At 44.3% G+C, this 11,155-nt stretch overlaps 1 protein-coding gene across 3 annotated transcripts in view; it reads left to right on the top strand.

The window, feature by feature from the left end:
- The window catches only part of CFAP74 (cilia and flagella associated protein 74), a 38,663-nt gene extending 29,303 nt beyond the window's left edge, over window positions 1–9,360 (top strand). For all 3 annotated transcript variants that reach the window (XM_069874635.1, XM_069874637.1, XM_069874638.1), the window contains 12 exons: window positions 225–373; window positions 1,603–1,737; window positions 2,127–2,236; window positions 2,617–2,672; window positions 3,389–3,508; window positions 3,770–3,922; window positions 4,534–4,663; window positions 5,195–5,349; window positions 6,347–6,485; window positions 7,251–7,378; window positions 7,861–7,995; window positions 9,114–9,360. In XM_069874635.1, the coding sequence (XP_069730736.1) occupies window positions 225–373; window positions 1,603–1,737; window positions 2,127–2,236; window positions 2,617–2,672; window positions 3,389–3,508; window positions 3,770–3,922; window positions 4,534–4,663; window positions 5,195–5,349; window positions 6,347–6,485; window positions 7,251–7,378; window positions 7,861–7,995; window positions 9,114–9,227 (1,524 nt within the window). In that variant the 3' untranslated portion in view covers window positions 9,228–9,360. The remainder of the gene's footprint in view (window positions 1–224; window positions 374–1,602; window positions 1,738–2,126; window positions 2,237–2,616; window positions 2,673–3,388; window positions 3,509–3,769; window positions 3,923–4,533; window positions 4,664–5,194; window positions 5,350–6,346; window positions 6,486–7,250; window positions 7,379–7,860; window positions 7,996–9,113) is intronic.
- Window positions 9,361–11,155: the final 1,795 nt, after the last annotated feature.

An 11,155-nucleotide genomic window follows, 5' to 3' on the forward strand; every position in this document is an offset into this window, starting at 1 on the left:
GGTAAAATATGTCCTTTTCAACATAATTATATATTGCTAGAAGTGGATGTAATGACTCCTGTATCTGTGACTTGGTACCAGAACCCTCCTGCTGTTACCTGGTTCCACGTGCTCTGTTACCTGTGGTTCTGTATCCTCAGGCCAGAGACTCTGTTTGCAAACTGATGTCTTGACCAGATTACCAGTGATCACACACAATTTGTAATGGCTCCGTGTGTTTGCAGGAAAGGAGGAAAGATGACAAGAGAAAGGGAAAAAAATTAAGCATCTCCAGGCAGCAGACTTCCCAACAGCTTGTGAGGGATGGAGGCAGTAAACACCTGACGGCTCTGTCTGGCTCTGAACAACCGACAGCTGAAGAGTTAAACCCTGAGTAAGTCAGCAAAAGCATCTGGTACCACATAGACGACGTTCTCTTTAAAAGCAGTTTAATAAATCTACTAAAGCCTATAGGTAGACAAGAAAGCAAACTGTAGGGAAGAAATAGCGTTGGCTGTGTTGCAAAGGCTGTTTCCAAAATTAGTGCTGCTTTTAAGCCACACAGCTGTACCCTCTCATGTAAGGCAAAGAATCCCTTTATGCATCAGAGGGATTGAAGACTTCAAAGAATGTATCAGAAAGCATGAGCTGTGGCTCTGTGGGTAAATTTGGCTGAACCAAAGGGTAGTAGTTTAAAGGGCAACCAGAGAGCTGAATTTGGTTACCAAAACAAACTGCTACTGATAGACCTTTTCTGAACAGCTTTAATAGAGCTGAATATATTCAGCGCAGGTGGGAACAGTGTGATGGGCCATGTCCATGGAGCTGGGTTAATTTGGGGTTTCGTTAAGAATTTACATTGTCCTTCATATTCGTCATGGACATCTTCAGTCCTGGAAATGTTATGATGCTGTAAAATGCGTGGTTTCAGTAGTCATTTTACAGGGTGCGTACCTCAGTAGTGAGAATTGATAGTGTGCTGCTATCTAGAGATTTGGATGCTTAGGCTCAAAATCTGGCACTTGAGGTCCCTTGTTTAGCATATAATTCAACTTCTTAGAACCATGCTTCTGCCTAGACTGAAGGATTTAGAAGTGTTTGGAAATAAATAACATGCTTAAATACCAGGCAGTTGGCTGTACTGGATGTTAGCTATTTTTGACTAAAATCCCACATTCATTGCAATCCATTATTTCCCATTTTTAAATACTTTAAGTATAGGTCAGAAACTAAAATTTATATTTGAAAAGTCCCATTTTGAAGCATCGCTGGGGCACGTGACAGAAATGGGGTCACGTGTGTTTACCTGTCACTGAAATTATACGGAAGTACTGGAAGACCCCAGAATACCTGGATATATTTAACATAAGGAAGTGGTATTGAAGATTGTGTAATCTTCAGTATGACATCTGTTAGCTGGGATTATGATTTTTAGTCTTCTGGCAAGAAGAGCAAACCGCTGATAGGGTGGGTCCCTTCCTGTACATCAAGACAGGCACTTGGTTTCACTGTTGTGTTTGATTTTGAATACATGACTAAGAAACAGTAAACACAAATAGTTTAGTAGATTTTTTTTTTCCGTCACTCTGCCACTAAGATGATTCTCATTTCTGAATTTTCTAGTTCCGATGCTTACATGGCAGCCCAGGCTTTCCTGATGAGGAATTTCAGTGGGAGGTTTGAAAAATACGTCATACCGTGCTTTGTTGCAAGTGGCCATATTGATGAAAAGAAGGGTTCTGAAAACCTAAGCTGCAGGTATTTGCAGTTCACAATAGCTCAGAAATTCAAAGTGGAAATAGTGGGCATGTTAATTTATTCATTTGGGGAGGAAATCTGTTTTCTGATTTTAATTACTTCATCGGTCTGTGGTAGAAACTTGTGCTTACAGCCCCACTAGTTGGTGAAGAATCAAACACATGAATATCAAAGCAGACTAAGGAATATCCATATGAAAAATTGAAGCCAGATGTAGTTCACGTTTCTGCCTAGGCATACACAAAGAAGTCAGCCACCAAAAATGGTGTATGGTTTTGTAATGCCAATGTAATGATACCCTGTAATATGAACAGAATAGGACAGATTTCTGACAATAGTTTTTATTTCTGTTTGATCCAAGAGCAAATATCTTTTTATTGTCTCTCTAGCCCTTGCAACACCTTGTATTTGGAGCTGCACTGTCCGGCTGTGGCACCAGCTGTTGTCGTCACTTCAGATAATGGAAAGGATACTGTGCATTTTGGTGATGTTGCCATAGGTATGAAATTAGAGTTCAAGTTTTGAAATTTTTCAGATATTAAGTTTTCTCTCAGCATAGTTTTGCATTTTCCTGAACATCACTCAGTTGATTTTCAAAAGTCACTATAGAAATTAGCCCCGTAGTAGGTACTTGGGCAGGAATTGAGGAGCCTATCTGGCCAGCTGAGGCATGTAAAAAGCAGACTTGATCTCAAAACATGGAATTGGAGCTCTACAAATGACAGTGCAAATTTGAGAGCATTTTTATGAGCTTTGAGTGCTGTATTCACCTTACAAATGGGATGGGTGTTTGGCCCAGGTAGAAGCAGGAGTGAAAAGGAGGAATGGCAGTGCAGGAGGGAGCATCATCACTTTTTGAAATGTTTTTGTTCCTGTCAGGCCACAGAATGATGAAGCGAATTACAGTGCAAAACATCTCCCCAGAGAAGCTGGAAGTATCCTTGTTTGGAACGTGTAAGCTAATCTGCCATTCAGCTTCTGTTTGACATGAGTCTTTACCTGTAGGAACTGTTTGACACTAGAATGAGGAGGAGGTAGCAGACTTCAGACTTGATACACTTCAGAGTGAGGCAGGAGTGATGTGAAGAACGTATTGGATGAGCCCAGGTGACCTGCTGAAATGCCAGTCCACCCTCTTAATTGGAAATAATTCTGCTTAGAGCTAGACTTGAGAAGCATTTAAATGCTTTGTAAAGCACATAAGGTACTGATGACAAAGCTCATTTCAGTGCAGTGTGACGTACGTGTGAAACAGAACCAACAGCTCAGTTTTTGCACAGTGCTGCTCTGAATTTCAGAATGCCTTGTCAGGAGAGACTATGACACTGGCTTGTCTGGGTTAAGCTGTGTGGGATGATATAGGAGAAGGCACGTCCCAGATCTTGGGGTGTTAATGACCCATTCCAGGCAAAAATCTGAAAATGGAATTACACGGAGATGTTATGAACTGGTAAAGGTTTTGGCAGATATTTGAATTTGAGGGAGGGAGGAAATAGATCACTTCTTTCCTTTGTTAGTTACTGATCTCTGAAAAGTTTATAGCTGGCTGGTTTATGCCTTCTTTAGTCTGAACAATACTTAGAATCTGTTGTTATCTTTTTTTCTCCAATCTTTCTTTATAAACTTTTTTCCTTGAGTTGCACTGTGCTAGCTAGGATTCTCAGTTCTGAATCCCAATGGTCCCTTCCTGTTGGTCAGACCAGTTGGAATGCTTGAGCCAGGTGAAAATAGAGCCCTCATCATCTCTTTTTGTCCAGATGAGGACAAACAGGTGAGTAAGAGGTATAACAGTAATGGGGGGCGGGGGAAGGAGAGAAATGTAATGGGCCTGTTTTAAAGTACACATACTAAGTATTGGGATGAGTCTGTATAATAATAAGGAAACCTTTGTTGCCTGTGCCCCTCCCTGGATCTTTGTCTGTGCACTGACCCCAGAACTTCCATGGTTGTGGCGTGTTTGTGGGAGGGGATCAGTTGGAGAGGTGGGGGGGTTTCCTTCAGCACATGGGCCAACACAGCATCTGCTCATCAGTTTTATGAAACACTGGACATCCGGACAGCAAGAACCAATCTGACCCTAAGTATCAGTGGCTGTGGGGTGATGCCATCGACTGTGTGCTCCGTGGGAGAGGTACTTGATATGGGATACGTCGTAGCCAGAGAGAAGGCAACTTCCACATTCCAGGTGAATCCCTCTGTGCTGAACCAAAAAGCATATCGGCAGTTTTTGTAAGGAGAGCGAACAGTTCTGTAGTTTCTAGTCTGGCAGAACGTAAGGCTGAGTGGCAGACTGCAGGCAGAACATAGCTATAAAGGCCTGTCTGGCACAGGGGTTTGATGCAGAGACAGTTTCAGGCCAAAGGTAACAAAGCTGTTGGGGGAGGATCTCATCAGCTGCTTCTGTCCTGCCTGCAGCCTACAGGAAAACATAGAGATCAAGTACCTTCTATAAATGAAAAAGAAATGGCCTGAGTGATCTTGTGTGTCAATCTAGCCAGTATGCAGAAGGGTGTGAGGTCAGAAATGACTTTGCTTTTAATAGTGTTAGAAATAGACTCTTTATTCTGTCCTTTACTGCTCTCTCAATCAAGGCTGCTGTGTCCACACAAAGCAGTAACAGAGGTGCATGGGTGAAAAACAGAACTGGTCCCACAAAGACGCATGTTTTCGGTGGCTTTGGGGTAACAGTGCAGTAATGTAGTGAAATACACTCAGCCAGTTCATGAACTGTGGGTCCTACAGCCTGAGAATCATTTTTCTTAATGAATATGCTTTTATGTAAATTAATGTCCTCAGATACAAAACACTTCGACGCTGACCCTGCGATACTCCATACAACTAGATTCACTCTCACCAACAAGGGACAGGGATCAGCAGAGACTGCCGTCCTTCCTTATCTCACCTTTGCAAAGAACAGAATTTGTTGGTAAATTTGTTTTTTCTTTTTCTCTTTCTTTTTTTTAGAGGCCGATGACATATAAAGCAGCAGCACTTTGTGCTGTTCAATCTTCTCAGCTGTCAAAATCTGAGGCATCACATCACTGAAATTAAATAGTTGTGTCCCTGGTAGAGCTGTACTAATTCTCTTAGTATGGACGGCTGTAAATTTACACAGCCTGAGCAAATATCCACAAGGGAGGAGATACTAGTGTGTAATCTAAATAAACCCACGCAGGAGTGGCATATTAAAGGCTGTATTCAGGGATGTCCATCTCTGTAAAAACACACTAGAATGTAGGAAGAGTTTGTTGATGTTCCTTCAGTTCCTCTAGAGGTGAAAGCATGGAACTGATAGATGGATTTACTGGGTATTTCCAACACCCTGTTTTGCTGCAAGACCATTTATCGTGTTTATTTATTTGCTCTTCCAACAAAAATTACATGGGTTTAAAATATACGAAGCAGTAAAATGGAGCTGTCCTCCCTTCTTATTCATATTCTCATTTTTATTTGCCAGGGACACAGAACTATAATGGCTTAAGCGTGTTCAGTGTCTTTCCAACAGAAGGAGAAATTCTTGCTGGGAAGAGTCAGGATTTTGTTGTTACTTTCAGTCCTGACCATGAAAGTCTGTACTATTCTGACCGCCTCAAGGTTGTGCTCTTCGGCAAGGTGAGACGATCGATACCTGGATTATGAAATGAAGGTCTATATGACCTACAGTGATTTTTATCAGAATGGGTCTTGGTAGGAGTCTCAAATAATTACATCTGGTGGACAGCATTTGTAGGCAGAAATGTTACCTTTAGTAGCTTGACAGATGTAGGTAGGAGGTGGCAGGTTTGGGGCCCACGGACTTTTTCTCATGTTTAAAATATTCAGTTATTAATTCATAACAATAGTGACTTTGGATTCAGTCCTGTCTCCCGCCCCGCTGTCCACCCTTTGCAGATGGGAGGTGATGGGAGCTCGGTTGCTGCTGAGCTCGGCTCCAACTGCTTTCTGCCGGTAGCGTTTACCGGCTTTGCGGGTGCCCTGGGTGCCGGGGAGCTGCTGCAGCGCAGCGTGAGGAAGGAGGGTCCCATCTGCAGAGCAGCAGTTGGGCTCAGGTGGAGCCCAAGGCAGGATGTACAGGCTGGCAGCACAGCAGGGGGCTTTGCACCCATTCCAAAAGAGACTGACCAAAAGTTAATGAAGAGTGCCCGCTAATGACCGTCAGCGGGCACTGCAGAGAGCAGAAACTGGCAGTGAGCAGATGGGGACTGCTGCTCCCCCTGTAAGTTCCGTATCTCCAGATTGGTTTTGGAATTGTGGCTAAGAATGCAAATTTGAATAAGCTTAAGGTGAACGGAGACCAGTCCTAGGTCACAAAGCTCAGCTGTGTTTGGTGGCAGATAAGTTTTGCCTCTTGTAGTGGCTTTGGTACGACTAGTTTACAGTCCCCTCCCAAGGCACATTTCCCATGAATGAAAGGTGCTTTGAGACAGAAGTGCCCGAGTACCACGACGAGGAGTAGGTGTGGGATTCCTGCATGCGCACAGGGCCCCTTGACACTTCTGTAGGCAGAGGATGTAAGAATTTCTATGCAACTGGTGCTGTTGTGTCAGTGTTCGGGTGACATCGGTGCCTACGCTGTAACCTGCATTGGGAGCATTCTTGTCCTGCCTAGAGACCAGCCCACGTGGTCCTTCTGAAGGGGGCAGCCAGAGATCAGCCCATGTTTGTGGAAGGGGGAGTTCCACTTGATGTGCCCGTGGAGTCCTTGGCTGTGACGCTGCCCACATCATCACTGGAAGCACCAAAAGGAGGTAACGTGCTACCACCGACACTTCATTACAAAACATGAGTGATAAGACAGGAGCATGTTCTTCATCCTTTGAGAAAAAGTAAATTAGGGACAACTTTTCCAGTATCAGAACAAATAAGCATCATGGTGCAGCCTATATTCGTAACACAAAAAAATACAGGAAACTTAAAGAAAGATTTTTCTCTTAATTATAATGCAATTATATCTTAATGACAACTTATCTTGCAAAAGCTGATTATAATTTAACATTGTTACCAAGAATTAAGATGCATTTGCTCTCTGCAACTTCTCTGACTTGTATTAAATTTTTATGAAGTTATTTCATATGTAACAACATATCTTGGACTCTCCTAATTGTGCTGTTACAAAACAGACACACTTTCATGGTTTGGATTTATCCTTCCTTACTTTCTTAGGACAGTCTCTCTTCAGAGAAAGTCTGGTAGCAACCCCTAGCTCCTGAGCTATAAATAAACCTAAGCCCAGACCATGCACAACTAGGAATGCAGCGTACACAATGGATGTGCCATGAGGCTAGAAAATAAGCAGTTAACAATTATAGGTTGCAATTGTAAATTATGCAGAACCTCCTTTTGCTTCATCCTTCACTAACGCAGTCAGAAAGATCTCCTTATCTGTGCAAACTCAGGAATTTGCCATCACATCACTTGTGTTTTAACCATCCTGGTGTGATTTGTGCTTGTTCCAAACTGATAATCACTCAGTTTTGACTGTCTCAGGGTTTATTTGGTTCACGTTTGTTCAGAGCTACCAGAACCAGTGAAGTCCATTCTCCTCGTGCTGGAGTACATCGAGGGGGAGCATTCCCCGGTGCCAGCAATGACAGAACTGAGGGTTGGAGCCATACGGACAACTCAGCCTGCATCTAAGAAGGTGAAGAAAATCAAAAGTGCGGTTTTATGTCAAACGCTGTAAGGAATACTGACAGTGTACAAATGGCTACTGGTTCTTTCTGTCAAAAATTCAGCCTGTAAATTAAAAAATACAGCTTCCAGGGGTTTTGATAAACTTTACGTTGTAAAAGCATCCACGTTGGAAAAGAAAAATTGTTTTCCAGAGGCTAATATGAGGAATTTGCCTTATCGTATTAAATCAGCAACAAAATTAATGTAGCAGTTTGCTTCCCCAGTTCTGAAATGGAGGTGTTTGAGCGCAGAACTGCATTACAGGTTTGATCTGGTTATTTTAGTGTAGTATTTGGTGACACAAGTGAACGAGATGGGTCCCTGCGGTTTCAAAGGGCAGAAACGATTTGCCCAGCAGTCGGTCAACACGTAGCATCGGGGCAAGGTGGCCTTGAGTTGAGCAGTCGTGGTGTCTGAACGGGCTGTGACGAGGCTGTGTGTGTCTCCTAGAACGTGGAGTTCAGTTTTGAGAGCCTGCCACTCCTGCAGCAGAAGGGGTTCACTCTTGGAGCTGGGAAAGGCACGGTTGAGAGCGGGCAGGTCAAACTCATCAGCGTTTCTTGGGTGCCACCTGCTGACTTCCACGTAAGTTCCGCTCCTGCAGTCTCTGGTGCTGCCGGCGGGGCTGCTCTGACATTGGGGTGGTGGAACATGCGTGTTTACCGAGGGGATGGGGCAGCCACCGCTTCTCTGGGCAACCTGGATCGGTGCCTCCCCATCTTCAGAGGAAAACATTGCTCCCTAAGATTTCATCTCCATCTCCCCTCTTTCAGCTTCAAACCATTCCCCCTCGTCCTGTCCCTGCACTCCCTGATCAAGAGCCCCTCCACAGCGTTCCTTTAGGCCTCTTTAAGTTCTGGAAAGCTGCTCTGAGGTCTCCCCCGAGCCTTCTCTTCTCTTTTTAATGCCCCCTCTGCAAGAAAACTTGCAGTGCCACTGACGCAGAACTAAGCTGGCATGGATTATTCTGCTACAGTGTTCCCATTTCTTTGGGCTGGGGGCTGCCTTTCCTTTTGGTTGTTCCTGGAAGTCCTTGGAGCCTTTTTGTTTTTCTGCTCCGAGCTGCTCTATGGTCCCTGTTTCCCTGTCTGCTTCTGCCTTTTTGCGTTGCAGCATCTAGGTATGAGGCCCAGACATCTCAGTGGGGCTGTGATTGCCCTTCCTGATTCATTTTCCTGGGTGTTCATGGAGACTGAAGGAATTTACTCCCCTGTTTTTTTGTTGTGAGCTGTGTGTGGGATGGCACAATGAGTGGCTGGTTCCAAAATTAAAACATCACTGTTGTCATGTGCACAAAGAAGGCAATAGAGTTCCTGGCATGATGTAGCAGGTTGACATTGTGCCTCTTGGTCACCACTGGTTGTTACACAAGATGTGACACTAACTGGTGGCTAACAGGATGCGTTTCCTTCCCGACCCTCCCTGCAGCGCGCTGTGCTGCTGCTGTGCCCACTTGTCATGGCTGTAACGCACTGACAGTATCTGCAGCCCTCTGGAGGCAGGATGCTCAGTCACCGCTGCTTTTTGTGCTGCAGCAGCAGCTTTGCACAGAAATACAAGAGCCAACAGAGTGGGCCGAGAGGTCTTCGGTGGCTGGAACTTGTACATTTTACAGCTGAGATGTAAAATGCATAGGTTAGAACCTGATCAGCTGATCTGTTCTATGTACAATAAAACAGGTTTTACGTGTGTTTTTTTTATAGGCCGATGACCCTCTGCTTGTGACGGCCCTCCTGACCTTAAAAAGCAACGTTGAAGAACGTTACCAAATCCTCTTTGTGGCAAAAGTTGTGTCTGCGAATGCGCCCACTGAGTGAGGAAACCGAGCAAAATGGAACGGAAGATGGGAGCTTTCATACTGGGAAATCACTGGATCTCAGCTGAAATATGGAAAGCTTTTGAGATCGTTGAAAATGTGTGAGGGGAGCAGGGAGCGGGAGGGAAGGGGATGTGATATTTCTGCATTTTTTCCCCTGCAAAATTCAATGTAAACTCTAGTTCCACCAGTTTCATTTTCAAGCTGAGGTTTTGACAGAAATCTCATGGTAGAATGAATTAATGAGAGGCCCAAGAAGCTACATCCACAGTTCATCAGTCTCTTCCGAAGGTCAGCATTCCCTCAGGAGCAGTGTCTTTTTTACATCCATATGGGTAAGTTTCAAACAATGTATCTTTTTCCCATTTCAGATGCATTTTAAAGGATTTGGAAAATTCTTGACTCTTTCCCTTTTAAGAGCAGAATAAAGCTTCTCACTCAGGTCTCCTCCGAGTCATTTGGGCAGTAAATTTTATGATCTCTTCCTGAAATCTTGCTGATGACGTATGGTGAAGGAGGAAATAGTGGCCGTGCTGTTCACTGAAGCGCTGGATGTGGTTGGACACCTACCTGAGATCATGACTCTCTGGAAACTTCTGTATTTCTACATTTTCTTTCCTCTAAATGATGACTGAAAGAAGATTTCTGCTGGTCACTGGGGAGGCTGAAGTGCCCTGCAGGTGTAACTGTGTCAGGGAGCAGGAGCTTGATCGGGGAACAGTACAGGGCACTATCCTACGGATATCACTTCCACTGTCCTTGAATCACAGTGAGTCTGTGGTGCAAAATTCCCTCCGCCCACTGCAAAGTCTTATTGTCGTTTGGCCCTGGGTAGCTGTTAGACTTGCTTATTCAGATTATGCAGTAAGAAAATAGCAACAGAGTATTTGGAAATAACCCTAAGGTGAAGTGTGCTGGGCTGGCTGAGCTGCAGGAAAAAGCAGTAAAGCATTGTCACAATCAATATTTTAACTGGTTTATAGAGGAAGCTGATGAAGAGGGGGTTCCTTGTTTTCCCAAAGAGAGGGTGTTTGATCCATTCAGATCTGTTCTCGTGTAAGAATGGATCGAGTGGCTGCGAAGTCACTTAACTCCCCAGTCTGAAGCACTCCAGATGCAAAGTAGCGAACGGGCGCCGCGGGAGGAGGCAGAGCTGGGAGCGGGTGGCAGTGCCAGCCAGAGACAGCTCTGCCCTCGGGACAGAGGCACAGGGAGGTGCTGCCAGCACAGCTGGGCCGGTGGGCTGGGGCTGCGGACAATTGTGTTTGTGTGCCGATTCTCTGGGGGCTGCAAGGGCTATAAAAGTGAGATGAAATTCAGTTCCTGAAATGATTGATCCTGGGAAAAAATCTGTTAATTTAGACATGCTGGGCTGAACTAGAGAAGGTGGGCTTGTAGGGAATTCCTCAAGGACATAGCTGAGAGCGTTATTGCATTCTCATTCTACTTGCACAGCTTAATACCAGGTTTGCAACTCAACACAACAGCTCCAACCTTCTTCAAGAAATCAACGTGCATGAAGAAAAAAGTGCTGTTCGATACTGTTCTTCCAACACAGATGATCAATAACCTCAGCATGTTTGGTGTTAAAATTGCTGGAAAATTCTAAACGCATAACTAATGTTTATTCATCCCTCACCAAGAGGGATGAAGCCCTCCTTGTAGTGATAATATGGAAAATGTGAGGAAAACATATCGAAAAGTTTCCCAGAAGCTTAAGGTTTCTGCTCCTTTGGATGCAGAACATTGTTTTCAGACTGAGATTTGCAGCTGGGATTACTCTGCATCACTGGACACAAACTCTTGTGCTTTCAGATCTGGATCTAAACGCAAATGTGTACTTTTTGGCTTTGATGCAGCTCTAGTTGAATAAGATGGCAATTCACTTCCCTGTATGGTCTTTAAAATCCTTAGGAGCTCTGTCTCACT

This window comes from Phaenicophaeus curvirostris, chromosome 22, assembly GCF_032191515.1.
Source record: "Phaenicophaeus curvirostris isolate KB17595 chromosome 22, BPBGC_Pcur_1.0, whole genome shotgun sequence".
Taxonomy (NCBI): Eukaryota; Metazoa; Chordata; class Aves; order Cuculiformes; family Cuculidae; genus Phaenicophaeus; species Phaenicophaeus curvirostris.